This window comes from Crocuta crocuta, unplaced genomic scaffold (assembly GCF_008692635.1).
Source record: "Crocuta crocuta isolate KB4526 unplaced genomic scaffold, BGI_CrCroc_1.0 scaffold179, whole genome shotgun sequence".
In the NCBI taxonomy this organism is placed as follows: Eukaryota; Metazoa; Chordata; class Mammalia; order Carnivora; family Hyaenidae; genus Crocuta; species Crocuta crocuta.
This window is the reverse complement of record NW_027551568.1, coordinates 1,884,534-1,906,596: the sequence shown is the minus strand read 5'-3', so window position 1 is coordinate 1,906,596 and position 22,063 is coordinate 1,884,534. Positions and strand designations below refer to the sequence as shown.

Below are 22,063 nucleotides of genomic sequence, written 5' to 3'. Positions count from 1 at the left end.
CTGATGGGGGTGCTGGGGGGGGTGTGGGGGCCAGCAGGGGGCTCTGGAGGACTCTTCTCCTTCTCCTCTCTGCTCTCATCCAGATTCTCTGCAGACGAACAGTGAGCAGCACATGGTGAAGAGCTTCAGACATCATGAGCCTTCACCCTCCTCCAAGGCAGGCTGCCCCCCGCCCCCCCAGCCCGTCTGGCTGCATCTAGGAGACCGGGAGGGCTCATGACCACGCTGCCTTCACCCCTCCAGGACGAAGCAAGCCCACTGTGACCATGCCTCTAAATTTTAGAAAGATTTAACAACTTTGGAAACTAAATTAATTTCCGTTCTTACTCCAGAGAGAAACCGCCAGAGCCGATACTGTGGCGCACTGTGACTGGCGACCCCTGGCCTGTCCTTATCTGTCCAGGGAGAAGCCCCTCCCCACTGCTGAGCTAGCAGCCCAGCGTCCCTGCTCACCTCACCTCCTCAAGGGGTGGATGGAACGTGAGAATCACATGGGTTTTCATTTTCTATGTAGAGCATTTTCTACCAATAATTTAAAATTGGCAGCTATAGGGGCCCTGGGTGGCTTAGTCGGTTAAGCGTCCGACTTTCGCTTAGGTCATGATCTCGCGGTTCGTGGGTTCGAGCCCCGCGTCGGGCTCTGTGCTGACTGCCAGCTCAGAGCCTGAGGCCTGTTTCAGTCTGTGACTCCCTCTCTCTCTGACCCTCCCCTGCTCACGCTGTCTCTCTCTCCTAGAAATAAATAAAACATTAAAAAAAATTTTTTTTAAAAATTGGCAGCTATAAAGCATATTTTTATTTTCTCAAATAAAGTATCTGATAAGGACCAGAGGAAAAATTACAAGTACTAGGACCCAAGATAAGGGAAACTCAAGTCTACTTTTTGTTTAGAAAAAAATACATACCAATGTTATCTTCATTCCCTAAATCTCCTTCTCTTACACTTTTTCTGTTAAGGGTTAGCATCACTAGGTCCCCTATTTGGAACAACGTTATCTGAATGGGCCTCTGATCTCAATGAGATGTGAACTCACCTTCCTGAAGTCCAATTTCTATAAACAAAGGCCTTCGCATCTCCTACAAGTTCCCTCAACCCGGAGAAGGTGCCAAAGCCCCAAGGCTTTCTTCCGTCCGGCCAGAAGTGAAGCGCTGACCTACGGCACCCACCCCATTCCCTGCCCCTGCGCCGAGGCCAGCTGCAGGGCGGGCAGGGGCCTCCACAGGCACTCCCGCTGCTGACAGCTCTGTGGTCACAGAGGACGGTCACAGCTGTCCTGTCCGCTGGACTGCTGGACTGTCCCTCCTCGCGGAGCCTCATGTGTGGGGGAAACTCCTGTATGTCTTGTGGTTTGACGTCTTGTAATCCAGGCCCCCCGACACGGGAGGGGCAGACGCACGAGAGTGCTCTGGAATGAGGGCCGGCCCACGCACCACCCCCGGGGCTCTACTCTGAGGCAGGGACTTATGGTGACAGCACAGAGCTCTCGGCAGGGCTGTGTGCACATGCCAGGGAGACGATCAGAGAGGCAGGGACCAGGGTGACAGGAAGACCGGGCTCCCTCGGAATCGATGTGCACGAAGTCTTAATTTTCATGCACACCTAACAAAGTGACACAGACGGAAAACAACAGTCTTCTGCGTTACCCAAATTTCAACAGCAGCTACATAATGTATTATTTAGTCTAAAACAAAACCAGAAAAACCTAAACCAGGGCAAATCAGAGACTCAGGAGCAATACTAGTTCCCAGGTCAATGCCCCGCAGACCCAGGGCCATGGCACGCTGTGGGACTCCATTCCAGAAGGCTGATTTGTAGGGAGCAGGCCTAGGAGGGAGTGTGGTCCCTACTTAGGACCAGAGGCTCCAGTACAAAGACCTAAGGCCCTGAGGACAGCAGCACGACCCTCCTGGGCGGAGGGGGCAGGGGCCTGCGCCCAGGCTCTCCCTGGTCTCAACCAGGGCTGACGGGGGAAGTGACGCAGACCCACCGGAGCCTTCCTGGCAGACAGGCAGTGGGAGGCTCACCTCTCATTCTCAAAATTCTTGCACCTACTTTTAAAAACCTAAAGTTGGAAACAACCTGCTCCGTGAGGTTCTGGCTCTCAGAGCCGTTTACTTCCATGTGTTGCAAAATGTCCCGTTGCATTTCACCTCCTGCGTCAGGGAGTCACCGAGAGAAACAAAGGGCCGCGCCAGCACGGCCACACTCCCCGCTGGGGCAGGGACACGCCAGGGGACACGCCAGGGCAGGCCTCACATGGGCCGCGGGCCTGCCGGCACACGGGCACAGCAAGGGAGACGTTCGGCTCTCCGACACGGTCTCTGGCACACACACCGTGCACACTCACAAGTGTGTCTCATGCTCGTATTCCTTCGGAACTAGGAAATGGGCGCTCAGGGACGCTCTGGTCCTGAGCACACCCGAGGCTGCTCTTTCATGCGACCCACGGACCTCATCACCCACCGTCAACACCTGGGCACAAAGGAGTGGGCACAGCGCTTTCTCTCACTTCGGGGACAGCCTGTGTGGCCTGCGCCAGCGTGCCCAGGACTGCCCAGGACGCGCATGCTCACCTCCGGGGCCCTTCTGCTTCCGCTGCACCTCCCTGCGGTATTCCTCCAGCTCCCGGTCGGTGAGCGTGCTGAAGGGGTTGGGGCCCGCGGTGCTCACGATGACGTGCGGCTGGTACTCCTTCTCAATGATGGCCTTGGAGGCCGTCACCAGCTCCCCCTGCGGACAAAAAGGGGCGCATCGTCGGTGTGAGCCCTGCCCGCAGGGACTCTCCCCCATCCCGGGCAAGGCTGCAGGCGGGGTGGGCGGGTTTCCAGGGGTTTCTGGGAGCACCCGCATCCCTGAGACTCGGCCTGGGGATCGCCCTGGGCCCTGAGGCGGAGGCCAGACTGCGGCCTCCAGGGGTAGGAGACAGAGAAACACAATTTCGATGCCACAAAACAAAGGTACCAGGAGGAAAGAAAACCCACAGGAGAGCCCTTGGGTTCAGAAGCACAGGCAAGGCGGTGCAGACAGACAGCACAGAGCAGAGCAGCTCCGGAAGGCCGGCTCCGTGCTGACAGGCGGGGTGGAAGGACGGCCTTTTTAAGTCAACTGCCCTCCTCGCGAAGGAGAAAATGTCAAGGGTCAGGGAAAGTGTGCTCGGAGACCTGCTTGCTATCTAAGTTCACGTGTAAGTTCTGTCCTTGTGAGTACGTGTTGGCTTATAACCAGCTCCTAAACTTGTCCTAAAACACCGAGAAATTGTTTTAAAGTCTCAAAATACCAGTATTTGTCTGAGCTATTTGGAAAACTAGAAACATGAAGAAAAGAGAAGAAAACAGAGAGAAAGCAGCTCACAGGTCACACCCAATCTGCAGGGAACAGACAGGCCTGGGGCGGGGCACAGGGGGCACGTGGGCCCCAGAGCAGAGGGTGGGGGGGGAGGGAGGGAGGCAGCCCTGGGCACGTGACGGCCAGCCCACCCTCGCCTGCCCCAGCGAAGCTCCACACACAGCCCACCCTGGCTGGCCCCCAAATGCCCTGGGTTATTCGCCGAGGAAGTCAGCCAGAACTCACACACATGCGCGTTACTTAACGGGGGCCTCCAAAACCCACCTAGGAGAGAAGCAGCCAAAATCCTGACGCCAGGCCTGCTCTGTCGACACTCTCCTCAGTGAGGGGCGAGCACCAGACACAGAGCGTGCCGAGCGACGTGCTCGAGAGCCAGAGCCAGACTGGGGACAGCCAGCTCACCTGGGCCGCCTGCTGCCCTGGCAAAGGCTGGGCAACCCGGATTGAGGGGTCACTGTCCAGCAGGCTGGGTGCAGAGCGTCCAGAGCACCCCAAGAGTGACCCGGGATGCAGACCCAGGAAGAGAAGGGAAGGACCTGCTGGAACTGGCCGCCTCTGCTCCGAGAGCCTCAAGAGCCGAGACAACCTGGAAGGTCAAGGGGAGCCCACTTTCTGACCAAGGCTGACCCGAAGTCAACTGGCTTTTCACTCAGAAGCTGCCCTGTCTCCTCAGGACAAGGAATCGAATCCTTCTTCTCGGTAGAGCCTGTTCCCTGTGCCCGGGCTCCAGCTTTGCTGTTGTGGGGAAGAGCTGCCGGGGTGACAGCGGGGGTGTCCCACAAGCTGGGGCACCTGGCCCGCTGCACATGCACCCCATTAGCACTGCCAACCAAACCACCAGGTGCTATGAGGTTGGAGAGAAATGTTTAAATCCCTTTAACTCAACAGTTCAAAACAAGGCATGAATATCAAAAATCAACTGGCAGAGAGGAGCCTGCAGACGAGCGAGACCCCAGATCCTCAAGGCTCCTCAGTTCCCACCTCTGCCGGCAGGGGGCGGGCCTCCTTCCTCCACATTCCTCAGCAGAGGGCCAAGCAGCCAAGACCCCAAGACCCGGGCTCTGACCAGACTGGGGACAGAGGGACCTTGCTATCTGGGGGGAAAGGAAACAAAGTTTGGGGTGTGGAGGGAAACGGGTCCCCCACGGGGCGACAGCCTGGGCTGAGAAGCCAGGACGGGAAGTAACTGCTCTCCACGCAGAGGCCCTCGTTACTCCCCTCACGTCCAGCCACAGAACGCGGCTCTGAGCGCCCAGTAACTGCTCCTGAGCTTGGCTGAGGCGCCTGGCGTGGAATGCAACATGCTAATGGCCCGACCTCTCCAAGCATCAGGCTTTTCACCCATAAAACCCACTCAGATTTGAATTTACATTCTTAGTGCTGGGCCACGCGATTCTGGGCGCTCGACACCGAGTTCACGGAGTAAGTCTGCAAGGTGGGCCCAGGACTCTCACGTTTCCACCACGCAGCGCCACATGTGGGGACTCCACCCAGGCACATGCAGGTGCACAGAGAACAGGGAAGCTCACTGTGTGCAAAGCCAGCAGCACGGTCCCGGATGCCCCTGGCAGTTTTCAGCATGAACTTATAGGCGCTACTATGTGACAGCCCAGCTCACTGGCAGTGGCCTCCAGAAGGCGGCCGGACTGCTGCAGCTTCTGTGCTGGCGCAAGCAACGTGGAGTCAAGAAAGCCTTAGGCTGGGCTCAGTCTTTCTTTTTCAGCCAGACCCTCAGGGTGTGGCTGACAACCCACCACTCCTCCTTTAGGCAGAAGACGACACCGCCTGTGGGAACGGCCGTCACCAGGAAGGGGGGATGGAAGCAAAGGAAAGTCCTTCCCCAGAGCCCCTACTTCCTAAGCCCCAGACCCACATTCCTCAGATTCTCAAATTAAAAGCAAGTATCTACATATTTGCCTCATCGGGAAGAGGACATTTTTAGGACACGTAATAAAGTTCTTTTCACTTTGTCAAGGAGAAACGCAGCTTGCCGAGAGCAGCAGCACCTTGCAGAGGGGGCAATGCCGCCTGCATTTTGAGATCCGCACAAAAGATGCGGGAAGAGCTTCAGACAAAGTCACAGATGGAGTCATACTCTCAACATAACAATGAGAAGAAGACCAAGTGGGCAAATGCGGGAAAAGACCAAGGGTGCAAACGGGAGCGGCAGGAGCCTGGGCGGGGGGTGCCGGCGGGAACACGAACCCGGCCTGGGCTGGGTGCAGCTTCCGGCACTGAGCCCGCCTGGATGCAGCACCCCCAGGCGAATCCCACTCTCAGCGACTCTGACTTCCTGGCTGGGGTGGGGGGGACCCCATATCTGTACTTGATGAAGTACTCACAGATGACCGTGACATACACCCGAGTCAGACACGTCAGAATGAAAACAAAACTGGGGCTGGACGAGGAACTGGCCAAAAAAGCCCGCTTTAAATACAGCTAACCAGCCCACCTTCCGGAGACCCTGAACGAGGGGCAAGCAGGAAGCACTACGTGCGACCCCGGGCCAGAGAGACTGCAGAGCAGTGACGGCGTCAACCAGCTCTGCCCAAGGACTACAGGTGGCAGCCAGGGCGGGGACCCCGCACAGTAAGGCCCCTGGGCTCACGGACGCGGCACGCCTCCACGCACTGGAGAAAATGATGAGCCACGAGACCACAGCGGCTGGCAGCCCAAAGTGCTGAGACCTGTAGGAAAGGCCACCTGTCTCCCTGCTCTGAGAAGTCCCTCCAAGAACAACAGCTCAAAGTGCATTCGAAAGATAAGGAAGACCGGGACCTGCTGGATTAATACCCAAGGAGGCAAAACAGCATTGTGGGTGGGGTCGCACACGGAGCACGGAGCCTCTGGCGCAAACCTGCTCCTCTGGCAGCGGGGACGGCACGACACCGGTCCGGCAGCTTCCTGGAGGCGCAGGGATGGAAAAGACACACCCTACAAATCTCCTCTGAACACCCCCGCAAGCAGGCGGCCCGTCCTGCGGTCAGCACCCCTGCGGGGCCCTTCCAGGACTCCTCCCGAGGGGGCAGGTCTGCCATCCGCGTCAGGCCTGCGTGCACAGAGCACTACTCCGGGCTTCACGTTTTCATGTCTTTCTTCCCCTTGAAACATTTTTTCAAGAATTACCTAGGATTTTTTTGTTTTTGTTTTAGGAGAAAAAGTACGTACATCTCATCAACAACAGATTGTCCGGTGTTACTTCCCATTCCCCTGAACTGCTGTCTTTCCATCATACAGCCTCCAGGGGCCACCGTCACGGCGCGTGCGCTCACAGCACAGCAAGCAGAGGCGGAGGCTGCATGGGGCCTGCTGCCCGCGGCACCGCTAAAAGGCGAACTAAAACCCGACAGCATGCACCGACCAAAGTCACGTGCAACCCTCAGAAATGCACCGCATCGTGAACGGGGCCCTTTCTCCACAACCTCGTGGAGGCTGAGAACGATAAAAATAACCTCATAGCAAATACTTTAATTAAGGAACAGAACAGGAAGAACGGAACTCCGTCTCAGAGACGGGGTAACGAAGGGGGAGCCCAGCAGGAGCAGGCGGGGGGTGGGGGGGGGGGACGGGCAGGTGGAAGAGCAGCGCGTGCCAAGAGGCGGCTGAGGACAGGGCGGTGAGTACCTTTCTACAAGACAGAGATCTAGCAGGACTAAAGGTCTGCTCTGTGAGCTCGAGCCCTTCGATTGTCTCCGTACAGTCAGAGAGGGGTGCGTCCTGCAACAGTAAACTGAGTCGTCAGAGCCCACCAGGCCCGGCTTTGAACAGCAGCTGCGCGCACGGGCCGGAGCCGGCTGGGAGCATGCGGCAGGGACAGGCGTCCACGGCGAGCGAGGCAGGGGTGACGGTGCACGTGCAGACACTGACCACGAGACCGGGACCGCGGCTGGCCCGACTGAGAGCACAAACGCCTACTCTGCAGAGTCGCGTTTGAAGCAGTAGGTGGCAACTTAATTTTCAGAGGTAACTACTTACACGACCATCTGCAACGTGCCACAAAGCACAGTTCTCTTCCAGAAAGGCATGTAAATGTGGACATTTACAGGTGCCCTCTGTCACTTTTCCCCAAGCAGCACTTTATTGCAGAGAGCAATATACATGAGAACAGAAAGTCTGTTAAACCCACCCTCTTCTAGCATTTTCCACAGTATACTGCCAAAACCAGGGCGAATCCAGGTCCCAAAGCAGGCGGCGTGAGTGCCACCCTCACACAGGCATGCACTGTATGGAGGGGGCTGGGGAGGCCACAGCTGTGGGCATGCTTGACTAGGTCTACAATTTCAGGAAAAGTGGAAGGTTTTTTCTCATCGTGAGGATTTTTCACAGAGATAACCGCTTGCCTAGAGCACTTACCTCACAGTGTCATTCCTGCCAATTCAAGAATAATTTCGGAGCAGTCAGTCATTAGAGCCACCGCCCACTAACGTCAGACACCCTGGGCTCTCACCTGGACGAGGCTCCTGTCCATCACCACACCACACAAAACCTGGGACTGGGGGCCAGCCGTCTTAATGTCCTGCAAGTTCTGCTCTCGGATCTGAGGGCGCAAGGAGGAGACACACACATCAATAGTACAGAGAAGACTCGCTGGGCCTGTGAGTCACTCTGCGCGTGCACTGGGGCCCCAGAGCCCCGCCCCTCAGGGCCCCGCGGGGCCGTAGTGCCCGCCTGATGGTGCCAGTCCGGCTTGTTTAGCAGTTTCTGAGTCTAAGGGGATGGACTCTGCACCTTCCGGACGGCTCTGGCAAGCACTGGTCCCTCACTGTACTCAGTACTCGAGGGGAAACACTCCCTGTGTGCCCCTCTCAGGGTGACACTGTGAGCACTGGTGGGTCTCACGATGTGACACGTCAAACATTCACGGCTCAGCGAATGAATGCCGCAATGCAGGGGCAAAGGCTGCTCCCGCCAGAAACGGGCTGTGGCGTCTGACTCTGCCCCATGACGTGAGCGCACATCCGCTCAGGAACCACGGGGGCCCCGGCCGTCTGCTGCTCACACGCCACACTTGTCGGCACGGCCGCAGCAGCAGGAGCCCTCGGCCAGGCAAGCACGCGCCACCTCCCATCCCCACCCCCCACCCCCACCGCGGGCGGGCAGCAGCCAGTACGCACCTTGTTCCTCATCTCCTGCACCTCTTTTGGGTTAGTGTTCAGCGGGACAAACAGGTTAGGGACAGCAGAGGTGGAGGTTCTGTGTCCATCCTCTTTAGTCCACTGCAAACATCAAGAACAGGAGAGAAGTCAGCACTGGGACAACGGTGACGTGACACCACAGCATCCAATCTGTCCAACGTGTCTCACACCTGGTCATGCATGAACATCACAGAGAATGAACCAATGACCACACCTCCTGTCACCGCAGCGTGGGATTGGGGCAGGGCGTGTGCAAATAGAAACCAGTAACAGTGGAAGCCAGAGTCGTGACTGACCAGCACACGCCATCCGCAAGGCCCGGCACAGGCTGCCGACAGAGCTATGCTCCGTGACTCCCGCAGACTAGCCAGGGGGACCCTTCAGAGCACATTGGTTCACCGCCCTGAGAGTCATCAATGCCAAAGCTGCCGGAAGCATGAGATGGCAGGGTCATGAAAAGCGATGTGATGTTGCCACCCAGGAGAAGGGAAAGTGGACTGGGAGGCAAGAGTGGGCATCACCGAAGTTCTGCATGAAAATAAACTACAGCATTAGAATGCGCTGCCGGCACAGCTTTTCAACCCAAAAAAACTGCGGCATGGACGTATATACGGTAGCTGCCTGGTGGACGGGTTTGGTGATGTCGAATATTTTATATAACTTAATACTTCAGAGTGTTACAAAAATATCCCAAACAAAGCGCTCCATGAGGTCTTATTCAAAGGCTGTTTTAGATATCAGTGCGTAGCATCAGCACACCATGCCTTTCACGTTTTGTCTTTTTTTGGATCTCCAATCAAACAGATTTTCAATCAAATTCTAATTCTGAGGCATGGGTGGGCACTGAACATTAAAACAAGGCCAGCAATGTTACGCCCTTGAGAGTGCTTTCAGGAGGCAGTAAGATGGCCACAAACCGTAAGGCTTTAAAGAAAGCAACAGACGCAAACGCTTACTAGCCGCCGCGAAGGGGGTGTGGGATGGGCGTGAGCTGTGAGGTACTCACTGACGGTGATCTTCTCAGATAAAAATAACTCCAGCTTTTCATTAAAAATAGGTTTCAGTCGAAACATTAAAGCAATAACCTCGGAAGCTTGAAGGCATTTGCAACTTGAGAACAGTCACTGTAAGTTAACATACCAACCTGGGAACACCGCCTGGCATGCCCAACACTCCGGAGCAGGAGGAAACAAATTTAAGTGCTGAACAAGGTCTCCCTTCAATGTGCACATTGGCTAAAACACCCGAAGTGATTTCACATTGTTTCAAGACAACAGCAAATAAAGCTCAAAGCTGAGGCTACACGTGTGCTTGGAAAACGGCACCACAGCAGCTCAGCACAGTGTGTTTCTATCGTCAGCAGGAAGGTGGTTCCTAGGCCCACGCCCTTTAACAAGTAAAATAAATAAAAACAAAACAACCGAGACTGGGGAGGGGGGGATAGTTGGGGGGAGGAGAGAGGAGAGGCGGGCTCCACGTGACGCGTCCGCTCAGGAGCCCAGAGGCTCGCACACCAGGACCACCTGGGGAAGACAGAACTGTCTTCTCTGGAATAAATCTATAAAGTAAGAACACTGTTATTAGGGGAGCAGGAGGCCCTGCGCGCTTGCTCGGGGCACACCGTGTTAGGCCACCCGACCCGCGGGTCACCTGCGCGCCTGCCCCGGCCGCTCCAGGGGCCCCCTGCTGTGTGGCGCAGGAGCCGCCAAACTGCCAGAGACGAGGTTGCAGGGCGGTGAAGATGGGTCCTCACGGGGCGTGAGCACCGGGACGGCAAAGCGTCTCTGAGGGCTGTGTCTGGGACTACGGAAATGAAGCGCGCCTCGCGGGACCTGTCGCTGGTGCCTGCAGATGGCCTGCGCCGCACTCGGGTCATGCCACACCCAGCAGGAGCCACAGGACTCACCACTACGGCCGTCTACTCACATGCAACAGTCCATGCACAAGGTGGCTGCTTAGAGCATTCGGAGGCTTTGGGACAGCGACAGGGAAGGAGGCCAACGAGAAAGGACGAGGTCGGCTGAGAAAATGCCCGTGAGACACCAGGGAAAACTGCTTAAGAAAACACTGAAGCCTTTAAAGAGCAGACCAGTCTGGAGGTGACACTAACGTAACAGGTTATGACGAACTTCCCTTTCGTGCGTGAAGCATTAGGATTCCTAGAATATGATTGGAATTAAATGTCAGCTCCGACTTTTAGGTTAACATGTGTAAGTTACTTAGTATTTTTGCCACACACAGAAGTGAGGTGACGTGGGGGTTACTGAAGAGGTGCTACGGATCTTAAGCAGTTTCAAGCAGACAGTATTACTTGAAGTATAGCGGATGCATAAAGCGGATTCCAGGTCAGGCTAAAGAAGATTAAGGAGGAAGGTTTGCTCGAAATCCAGGTCGGCAAAGCTAGGTTCCCAAAGCCTCCGAAGCCCCAGCTACCCCACTTGCTCTACATCATCTAACTATGAACAGTAAGGTAGGCACAGACCAAGCAGTTGGTAATACAGCTTGGCACGCAGACACCGGACGAGAGAGACTGCAGCAAGGGTTTCACGTGATCGTGTGTAATGTTCGTCCACACCTTAGTCTTCGACTTGGGACTGCTTCCGTTCTGCCCTTCCTCAGAAGCATCGTCACCCCGGCCAGAGTTCAGCCATCTTGTCTTCTCTCGCTGCTGCTTCTGAAAACTGTGTCTGAGAGGGGAGCCAGTGCCCGGGTCCCCGTCACTAGCAAGGGAGTACCCTGTGACAGTCGCGGGAACCTCCACATCGCTGTACTTTTTAGATTTCTCTCTCAGAGCAGGGTACCGGTACGGGTAGCCAGTTCTGTAACCCTAGGGTCCAAAGAGATTGAAAGACCATCAATATGCCAGCTCTCAAAACAGTTCACTTTAGGAATTCGTGTGGAAAGAACTACAAAAGCTAGACACGCACACACCCGACGAGTCTGCACTCCCAGATGCATGCCATCAGACGCGCATACGTTCACCAGAATTCTGACCGCGGCCCCAGGTCAGGGAAAGCCAGCAACACCAGAACGGGCCAACTGTGCGATATCCACGCAACGGACTAGGGGGCCGGAATCAGAGCCAATGGTCCAGCACCAGCTGCAACATTAGGATGAACCTCACAAATGTGATGCGGAGTCAAAGAAACCAAATGTGAAAGAACACTATTCCACTCACTCATCACTTCTTAAAAGTACAAAAGGAAGTGCCTGAAAGGGTACAGGGGCTTCTGAGGTGCTGTTTTGTCATTGTTATTGTTTTGAGTAGGCTCCATGCCCAACGGGGGGCTCAAACTCACAACCCTGAGATCAAGTCACTTGTTCTACCAACTGAGCCAGCCAGGCTCCACCCCAGTGCTGCTGTTTTTTGATCTGCATGCTGGTTCTACAGTGTGTTCAGTTTTTTAAAAATTTTTAAATATTTATTTATTTATTTTGATAAAGAGAGAGTGCACATGTGTAAGCAGGGGAGGGGCAGAGGGAGAGAGAATCCCAAGCAGGCTCTGCGCTGTCAGCGCAGAGTCCAATGTGGGGGTTCGAACTCAGGAACTGTGAAATTCGACTTGAGCCAAAATAAAAAGAGTCAGATGCTTAATTGACTGAGCCACCAAGGCAACCTCAATTTTTAAAAGTTAATAAAGTGAGTATTTAAATGGGCTTACTTGCTGCTGGCTACAGTAAAGGTTGTAAACAACTTACTTATTAATAAATTTTCTTTTTTTTTAACCTTTTATGATAAAGTTTAGATAAGATACTGTGATAAGCTTTGGGGAAGATCAAACAAGTACACCTCATGACAACTGGGTCTTTCTTTGAATGTAACAACCTTCAATTCTGCCTCCTAACCACTTACGAGGCTTTAAGGCCTGGGCCCCAGTGGTTCACACTCTGTCATCACTGTAACGGCACTTACCCCACGTGCTGGACCAAGCAGTCTGCTGGCTCCCGGAGACACTCTCTCCAAGGCCAGGACGACGTGCTCCCCATCCCTCCACCCAGGCACAGCATCTGGTGGGTGTGGCACACACTTATGGTGGCTCCCCACGGTCCCCACCCGCTATAACGCCCTCCCTCCTGGAACGCGGGCAGGACCTGACTTGCTTCTAACCCGTGGAATCTGGCAAAGGTGATGTAGGATGTATTACACAGGAGGCTGGCACCCATCTTGAGTCTCTCTGTCTGTTGCCAGCTCTGAAGAAGCGAGCTGCCACGACTCCTACAGTGGTAAGAGAATGCATCCTGTCTACAATCTCAGGGAGCTTGGAAGTGGGTTCTCCCCCATCGAGCCTTCTGAGGAGAATCCAGTCCTGGCCACCACCTTACGAGACCCTAGGCCAAGGATCTGGCTCAGTTCGCTCCTGACCCACCGTCTCATGTCTGGACTGAGTCACTCGCGGCACCTTCCCCATGAAGGACAGGAGAATGAAGGAGGGTCACATCAGAGCGGCCCTGGCCGGTGCCCTCCTTGCCGAGGTGCTTTACAATATTCACATTTCTCTCACTTCGGGAACTCTCTCCCCTCTGGGTGCTTCTCTTCTTTGGGAGACCACTGTCATTACCAACACCCTTTACTGCAATTTAAAAGAGGGCGGTAACAATCCCTAAACGCAGCCCTCGGCGGTCGCTTCCCCACCCCCCCAGGAAGATTGGTAAACGTCTACCCTCAATTTTTACGCTGACAACCATGCTGTGCTACGAACGACAAGAGAGCATGGCCCCACCGTACAAGGCTGCTTCAGAAAAATACAATGCTTGTTGACTCACGTTTCCCCTCGCTGATGGAGCCAAGACTCTTGAGTAGTCTCCATGACTTCAGGATAAACCACCAGAACTTTGCAAAATTCTACCCACAGAGAGTATGGTGTTAGTCTTTATTCTTCCCCTTTAAATGCTGTCAAGCCAAGGGGCACGGGCACCTGGGCGGCTCAGTCGGTTAAGTGTCTGACTTCAGCTTAGGTCATGATCTCACCGCCCATGAGTTCAAGCCCCGCATCAGGCTCTGTGCTGACAGCTCAGAGCCTGGAGCTGCTTCGGATTCTGTGTCTCCCTCTCTCTCTCTGACCCTCCCCTGCTCACACTCTGTCTCTTAGAAAACGAATAAACGTTAAAAAAAAAAAATGTTGTCAAGCCAAAAGTAGAGGCAGTACTCGGACCTCGGACCTACTGTGTGGCTTATAGTTACACATATGGATTCCCTCCTTCTGTGGGAAGCTAGAATTAGATCTTCATGTTTGGGAAGCAATCAGCATTTCTTCTGTGTATATTAAAATAGTTCTTACAGTATGAGAATTTTCAACTATTGTCCAGCCTACTCAATTACTGGCAAACATATACGGTTAATCAGAATGTTAAGTTAAGGGGCACCTGGGTGGCTCAGTCAGTTAAGCATTTGACTCTTGGTTTCGGCTCAAGTCATGATCTCATGGTTTTCTGGGTTTTGAGCCCTGCATCAGGCTCTGTGCTAACAGCACAGAACCTGGTTGAGATTTCATTCATTCACTCTCTCTCTCTCTCTCTCAAAAATAACATTAAAAAAAAAAAAGAATGATGAGGTGCCTGGGTGGCTCAGTCGGTTGAGCGTCCGACTTAGGCTCAAGTCACAATCCCATGGCTTGTGAGTTCAAGCCCCACATTCAGCTCTATGCTGACAGCTCAGAACTTGGAGCCCGCTTCAGATTCTGTGTCTCCCTCTCTCTCTCTGCCCCTCCCCCACTCACACTTTGTCCCTCAAAGTAAATAAAACACTTAAAAAATTTAAAAAAAAAAGAATGCTAAGTTAAAACATGGACTGTGATAATTATTACTTCTTACAAACTACACAGCCTTCTAATATTAAAACCACATAACAGCCTGCGCATATCAGGGACACTGAATACAACACCCCTGTAACGAACGCTTCACTTACCTGTCTCTTCATCCTTCCTCTCCCTCCTCTATCACATTAAGAGTCATTGCCTGATTTTGATATCTCTCCTTCCACCTTCTAGAATGCACTGAGGACACAAGACGTGGTGGGCTGCATTCTCGACTCTTGGTCCCCTCTGCTGATCCCTCCCTGACTTCTAGGTAAAGAGCAGTGAGACCACAGCATCCGCCAGGAGGAAAGAGGAGAGGCTGTAAGACAGGGCGCCCCGCAGGGGTATCTGCCGCCACCTAACTCCAGCTGCTTCTTCCATGTTCTTAGTGCGCCTCACCCTCCTCCTGTCTCCTGGGACCAATCCTGGCCTGCGGCCAGTGTCTCTGCCTCCGCAGCTCTGCTCATGCTGTCAGGACCCATCACAGATATGCGGCCACATCTGGGATGTTTGTCCGCCTCTGGGGATGGGTCATAAACTCCCTGTGTCCTATTAATGGCTATTGGCTCAATAGAAGATGGTCAGTTAACACAGTCCGCCTGTACGGTGCAAATGAATTCAAAAGCTATGGAAGATTCTGCTTTCTCTGTTCATTCCCCCCTGACTCATCAAATCCAGCTCCTGACAACACTTAGCACACCCTGAATCAGACCCATGAATTCTTTTTGTTCCAACAGCTTCAAGAAAGTTAAGCTTCCTGCCTTCTGAAGCCACCCCTCCCACGTGAGACTGCGTACAACAATCGGGACGCTGTCCTGCAAGGCTGAAACGTACCCGGCTGGCCCGGGAGCCGCTGTCCAGAGTGCCCAGCGTGGCCACAGCAACACACGGGGCCTCCAGCCCTTCCGGAGGCTTCTCGGTCCCACACTCCTGGGACCGGTCCTTGTGTCTACACCACCTGATGTCGTGCAGAAAGACGACAGACTCTCCCGAACTCTATCCCAACAGTATGACCCTGCAGTAAGCACGGAGCCAAATGTCTCTGTACGACAGAGTCCTATGTCTTACGGTGTCTTGATGTAAATATTTAAAGAAGCTGCTCATACCAGACAAGTGCCTGGAAGGCACCCCCACCCCCCACGCCCACTGCAGTGCCTGCAGTCCACACACACACCCTCCTTCTCCCATCTCAGCCTACCTCAACTTCACCTGCTCTCCAAGACCACCTCCAAGTGCCATCCACGGCAGGTTTTCTCCCTGATGCCTGCAAATGGATGAGATCCCTCCCCGACCCCTCTACCACAGGCCACATCCCGCTGGGTAGCACCACAACATCCTTACTAAATGCTGAATACACCACGTCCCAGCTCCTGTGTTGTGCTGCGCTCTGTGTCCCTGCAATTTGGAGGAAGGTGTCTCCCACCAGTAAATCAGCAGCAAATGTCTGTGAAATACAGTAATCGGGCCCCACGTAGCTAGAAGTTACCACTAAAACAAAAACAAAGCACTTGGCTAGCGGATGTAGAAGGCACCCCCAGATGGCTTGCTTGTGGGGGGACAGTACCAAGCCGGCTACTACTCTAGGAGTGAGTTACCCAGCAGCCTATTTTATTTATTTTTAGTTATTTCCATTTTCTTAGAGAGAGAGAGAACATGAGTGGTGGAGGGGCAGAGAATCGCAAACAGGCTCTACACTGTCAGCACAGAGCCCAACACGGGCTCGAACTCATAATTCGGGAGATCATGTCCTGAGCTGAAATCAAGAGTCAGACACTCAACCAACTGAGCCCCAGCCCAGCAGCCTGCTTCAGAGCAGGGCATTCCCCGCGCTCTTGTCCCCACAGTTTAAGTGTGGATTATCTTTAGACAACAAAAGATGACAAGAAACCCTCACCTCTGCATTTTGCGGTGATTTAGCTTAGAAGTTATATTGCCCTGTGCTCCTTCATGATTTGGGAGGGTGGAAGCACTCAGATACTGCATGCAGACAGTTTCATGCCATTTCACTTGCTATAAAAACACCAGCACTTATGCTTTCAGAACAAAAGCTTTATCATCACGTGGTAGCAACATTCTTACCAGATTATCGAGCATCCGCATCAGGGCTTCGAACTCTTGCTCGCCGATCTGCCACTTGGGAGGTGAGCTGGTGCCCTCCCCTGACGGGGACCCCGGGGAACGGGACTTGGCTTTGTACTTGCCAGGATCCAAAAGGACTAAGTTGTCTGGCCCTCCTGCACTGGCCAGAGTCCGAACCTTTTCCAAAACAAGCAAACAGCAGTTCTGAGTTCGTTACTGAGGCGGGAGGGCCCGATGGCTGTGAGAGATCACTGAGACAGAAACGTAGGTTTCAAAAGAAACCACGTCATCAGAGTGTAAGAATCAAACATGGAGAACGGATAGCAATAAATATTCACACACAAGGTTATTTTCAGAAGTTCCTTTCGTGTAACAAAAATATTGGGTGCTCATGCTTGGAGGAGAAATGGGCAAACAAAGCACCTCTGAAGACTGCATGAAGGAGCCTGGGGACCGCAGTACTGTCAGAACGTAAGTCAATGTAACAGTGGAGGGAGCGCAAACTTGGGGTTGAGCCGACCTGGCTCAGTGGCGCTCACGGCCATTGGCCACAGGCAAGGCTCCGCCTCTCTGCATGTGCTTTTTCACAAACAGTGCCATGGGGAGCAAGTGAAAGAACATGCGATAACATCCATGAAGCACCTGATACCAGGTGCTCCGTAAATGGTGGTGGCTGACATATTTGAATAATAAAAAATTAGAAATGAAAAGCCCAGTAATCATTTGTCAGCATCAATCAGTCAAATGGCATTTGCTCTGGCCAATTTCCAAATCCAGAAGCTTGTCTTTGGCAAAGAGACTATGCAAAGACCCATTCCTATGAAACAAGTACCGAAACTCTACGGAAACCCTGCACACACCCAGATAAGCTGCAGACCGACCTGAGCGGCCACCACCCACCTGGATCTCACACGCGACCACAAGGTTGTGGATGTAGTAGAAAGCCTCCTCGACGCTCTCTCCAACAGACACGAGCCCGTGGTTCCGCAGAATAAGAACCTGAGAGGGAAACATGAAAGCCCTAAGGAGCGAGGCAAGGAGACTGGCGCTTTAACAACTTCTTCCCTCTGTAACTTAAAGACCACATTAGATGCCCACTGACCTTGCTTTTAGGGCCCAAATTTTTCTGAATTAATACTTTTTCTTCCTCATCAACCAGAATCCCATGATAATCATGATAAGCCACTTCTCCAAGGGAAAGTGCCTCCGGGGAGATCGGCAAGAGGCCACATTTCATCGCAGAGACCTAGAGAACATGCAAGTCACCGTGAATGAAGGGAAATCAAGAATCATGCGTTGATGACACGGCACATGCTCTCCTCAGAGAAATAAACAGGAGGACAGATTTTATTTTGTTATCTTCTCAGAAGTAAAGGAACCTATGAACTTTAACTTCTGGGGCTTGCTACCCATGTGCACTTAGAACTCCTACCGCCGTGGGAGCTCAGGCTTCAGGGTAAGATGAGCCCTGGCCTAACGCAAGGAGAGACAACAGCTTCCCCTGAATGAGTCGGGCCACTGCAGAGACATTCTGATGCACTTTTCATCTGAGGTCGTAGGTGAACCCGAACCAGATATTTACATAAGAGCAAATTTCTGAAACTTAGGACAACTATGCTATAAATTTCTATATAAGTAAAAATAAATCTTAAGCATTCATATAGCCCTTCAGTTTCCTTACATTTCCCAAACTGATTTTAGAACACGCTAATTTTGAAGGTTTTCTACCAAGACGAACAAACAGGCTCCAAAGATTCAAAAGGGTCTAGAGGTGCAACAAATTCACGTACAAGTTCATCTAAAAACCCAACACCACAAAAGAAGCAATACAGCACTAAATTCCTTTCACAGTCTTCTTGTAAGAAGAATTTCCTTACCAAGTGAAGCGATCTGCTAAGTTTTCAAACAAATCACATGGTAAACTGTTTGGAACCATATTCTCAAGGGGACCTCGAAAGATTCTTTAAAATGCACAGACTTTTTGTGGCTAGGAAAGCACGCATCTTGTTACAAAAGAAACTTCAAACAATGACAGATCTAATAAAACTCCTCTGTTCACATCTAGAACCACATGTTCAAAGTAAAATAAACAAATCAGACAGACCTAACATGCTTCAAAACAATCCAATATGCATGACATTAAAACATCATAGAATTCTATATTACTGAATCCATGTGTGGTACAAATAAGCCCACAAAGTCATTAAAGAATGAAATGGGTGATAAAAAGCCAATTCTAGATAGTTGTAGTGTTTCGCTGTCACATGACCGTCCCAACAACCTGAATGGGTGTTTTCATACTGAGAGGTCTGGGCTGCTGGCACCAGAACGGCCCAGGCTTGGTGACTGGGCTGGGGCGGGCTCTGGGGAGGTTCTAGGCTTAGAAGCCAGTCTCCTAACAGCCTGCAACGTCTGTGCCTTCCTCTTGCAATAGCCGTTCCCCCTTCATCTCCTATCATGATCCATCCCGGCTCCTGCCGGCTCCAGGCCAAACAGGCCTAGGGGTTTCTAGGCCTCAACCTCTCCGTCTCACACCGGGCTCCTCCCCACGGCCCACCAGCGGGCTCGGGCCTCCTGCCTCCAGCTGGCCCTTCCTCGAGCCCCCAGCGCCCTCCCGCAGCCTCCCCAGACCCCCCCACCCCCCACTCCCGGCGTCTCACACAAGGAGTCTCACTTACTGCAGTCAGTCTTCACGACATGGAAATCTGTCCTCACCCTCAATACGCTAATGATTTGCTAACTGTTAAGTCTAGCGGACATTTTCACTCACACAAGTTTTCCAAAACTGGATAGTATATGGACCCCTTAAAAGGAAAAAAAAATTCTTCTAAGAAAGTCAAATTTAGTAAAAAACCTTTTTTACTCCAACAAAATTAGGTTTACTAACTTGCCTCAAGAGAGGGCACCTGTGAAGAAATGTGGGGTCCCTTTCACTAAACAGCTTTCAAACGTAAGCTGCCCTCAAGGCAACACACTCACCGCGGCCCCTGCTGGCGTGTGAATATGGACCACACACTTCACGTCGGGCCTTGCAGCATAAATTGCAGAATGTAATGTGAAGCCAGCCTGATTTACTCCCAGATTAGTGCTCCCACGATCTACTATATCTCCTTGTAAATTGATTTTAACCTGAAAATAAGCAAATCAAAATTGTCAGTGTCCAGAGGATTGCAAGTTACCCTTACTAGGAATTCTTTAAACCAAAGTTTAAAGTGTTTATAACTAGTTCTAAAGTTTTTCTGGGAGTTAATCACACAAAACATAAACCTCTTCCCCTTTCTTGGAAAGGTGTTTAAAAGGTGTTTAATTATCTAATATGACCTAAACATACATAACGGCCGAGAGGAAAAGGATATTCTTACCAAGCTGGATGCAGTCACTTCACTGTAGAGAAGTCCAAAGGGAACGATGAGGAAATGTTCCTGCTCGGAGCTCACTCTGGTCTGTGAGGAAAATTACCAAGTTAGCTCAAAAATCCAACTGAAATTATCTTTCCATCCACAAACTCACGGGCTGGTGCGCATTCAGTGAACTACACAGGAAAGCAGCTAAGTACAGCGTCTGCCACAAAGCTACGAGGTACCGGAAGCTTTCCATCATTATGCTGCAGTAATTTATCAGGTACATAAAGTGCATCTCGGTCACACTCATGACAGATCATTGTGGCTACCAAACCAGCATCACACGCCAGAAGGTGTCGCTCCGGGGGCGTATACTAGTGAAAACCAAAACTTATTCGTACTCAAAATCTGCACGATAATGAACCACCATAAAAATCGCAACCCAGAGCTCGCCCTACCGCTGACGGATTTCACAAAGCCTCTACACGTCATCAGGCCCCTGGTGGGTCTGCCCCTTCCTCCACTGCTTTCCATCCTCCATTCGTTCAACGTGTACCTGCGCTAGATGCTAGTGACACAAGAGGAGAAAAACAGTCCTGCCCGTTCAGGGTGATTCTGGGAGAACCCAAACGATTCCCCAAAGCCGCTGCCTTGGGACGCGCTCACTGCCGGGCTAAGAACTGCAGCGAGGGCCAGGCGGGCGGAGCGTGCGTCTGTGGGGACGCAGGGTGTTTAGTCCAACTTCCCAACCAGCGCAGTGACTTCCGTTCTGGCCCACACAGACGCGCGCCCCGCCTGCCAGGGCAGGGGTACGGAGGGGGAAGCTCACCACGTCCTCACTGGGCCTCACTTCATTCAGCAAACGGCCACTGACCACCGGCTCCATTCCAGGGGCGGGAGGCGACCCAGAAATGAACCGAGAGAGACCTGATCACCCAAACGTCCGCACCCACACTGAGCAGAAACCTGTCTTCCTGAGTTTCTCAGCACTCTTCCTAGCGCACAACACAGAACAAAGTCCCCCGCTTGTACGATTTAGCTCTCAGACCCCGAAACCACGCTACCTCCTCCTGTCGCCTTGGTGCTAAAGTCAGGATGGCATAATGCGGATCCACACTCAGGTAAGACCGCAGTTAGAAGCCCAGCTCTGCCAAGAATGGGCTGTGCTGCTTTGGGGACCCTGCGCTCCCAGTCTTCTTATCCATAAAGAGGGGATGATAAGGGCTGGCGCGCACAATAAGCTCTCAGCACACGGCATTTCCCCACAGCTACTATCACCAGCGGCAGTAGGAGCGACGGCAGTAAATCACGATGAAGAATGAGCCTGTTCTTAATCCACCTCCACCTCTCTTCAGATCCCCACCCCCTGCTTTCTGCTCTTTGAGTTGTTTCAAAAATGTACACGTGGGTTCCATCATTCGCGAAATATTTTCCCTTTAAGGCCAAGTTTGCTAGGCTTACTTCTCAAGTCAGTTCTTGTACTTTAAAAAGCATGCATCTTTTTAACTGTCTAAAACAAACCTACACAATTGCCCCAATTCCCAACCTGGGTCAAAATAAAAAACACAAAGCAAAGAATTACTTTGTGTATATACTGAAATGAAAACTAAGGCTAAAAATAAGGAAAAAATAAGGAAAAATTAAATGTCAGACCTTTTTACTGACATTAAAAGTTTTATCTTGCAACAACATACAGAGTGCTCAGAAGGCACATGCACAACTTAAGTATAAAAAATCAAATGCCCGTGTATCTCTCAACCAGCTTCAGAACAGAGGAAGTGTAGGATCCCGGAAGCGCCGTGTCCCTTCCCCACTCCCAGAAGGAACTGCTATCCTGAATTATGTATAAGCATCTTATTCCTTTTCCTTACAGTTTCATCTTATATATATTTATCCTTAAGCAATATATTAATTTTTATCTGTTTATGAACTTCCAATAATTGGAATCTTCCTGTATTTTCTTTCCAGTGACAGTATTTTTGAGATTCCTCTTAACTATGATAGACATGCCTATCACGTGTTCACTTCCACTGCTGTAGAACGTCCGCTGGATGAATATACGATCTATGTATCCATTCTTCCGTCGACGGCCACAGTTCCCATTTTGCTACTAAAAATGTGAACATTCTTGCACCTGCCGCCTAGCATACGTGGTCAAATTTCTCTGGAGCGACACCAAATTGTCTCCAGAGGGCCTAGTTAAACGGACACCCCGGCCAGTAGTGGGGGGCAGTTATATGCTTCTACTATCATCTTCTTTAAAAATTAAAATCTAATGTCTGTGATATGGTATTCCACTGTGGTTTTAATTTATAATTTCCTGGTCAGTACTGAGTTGAGCAACTTTTCATATTTTTATGAGCCATC

General features: G+C 52.0%; 1 protein-coding gene across 5 annotated transcripts in view; it reads right to left on the bottom strand.

Moving 5' to 3' along the window:
• The window catches only part of ADD1 (adducin 1), an 84,493-nt gene that overhangs the window by 2,026 nt on the left and 60,404 nt on the right, over window positions 1–22,063 (bottom strand). For 2 of the 5 annotated variants that reach the window (XM_077750545.1, XM_077750546.1), the window contains exons 5-15: window positions 19,718–19,798; window positions 19,335–19,484; window positions 17,458–17,601; window positions 17,256–17,354; window positions 16,356–16,532; window positions 10,964–11,308; window positions 8,461–8,562; window positions 7,794–7,883; window positions 6,971–7,063; window positions 2,575–2,731; window positions 13–88 (exon numbers count right to left, since the gene is read on the bottom strand). In XM_077750545.1, the coding sequence (XP_077606671.1) occupies window positions 13–88; window positions 2,575–2,731; window positions 6,971–7,063; window positions 7,794–7,883; window positions 8,461–8,562; window positions 10,964–11,308; window positions 16,356–16,532; window positions 17,256–17,354; window positions 17,458–17,601; window positions 19,335–19,484; window positions 19,718–19,798 (1,514 nt within the window). The remainder of the gene's footprint in view (window positions 1–12; window positions 89–2,574; window positions 2,732–6,970; window positions 7,064–7,793; window positions 7,884–8,460; window positions 8,563–10,963; window positions 11,309–16,355; window positions 16,533–17,255; window positions 17,355–17,457; window positions 17,602–19,334; window positions 19,485–19,717; window positions 19,799–22,063) is intronic. The other 3 variants (XM_077750548.1, XM_077750549.1, XM_077750550.1) reach the window with 3 other exon arrangements.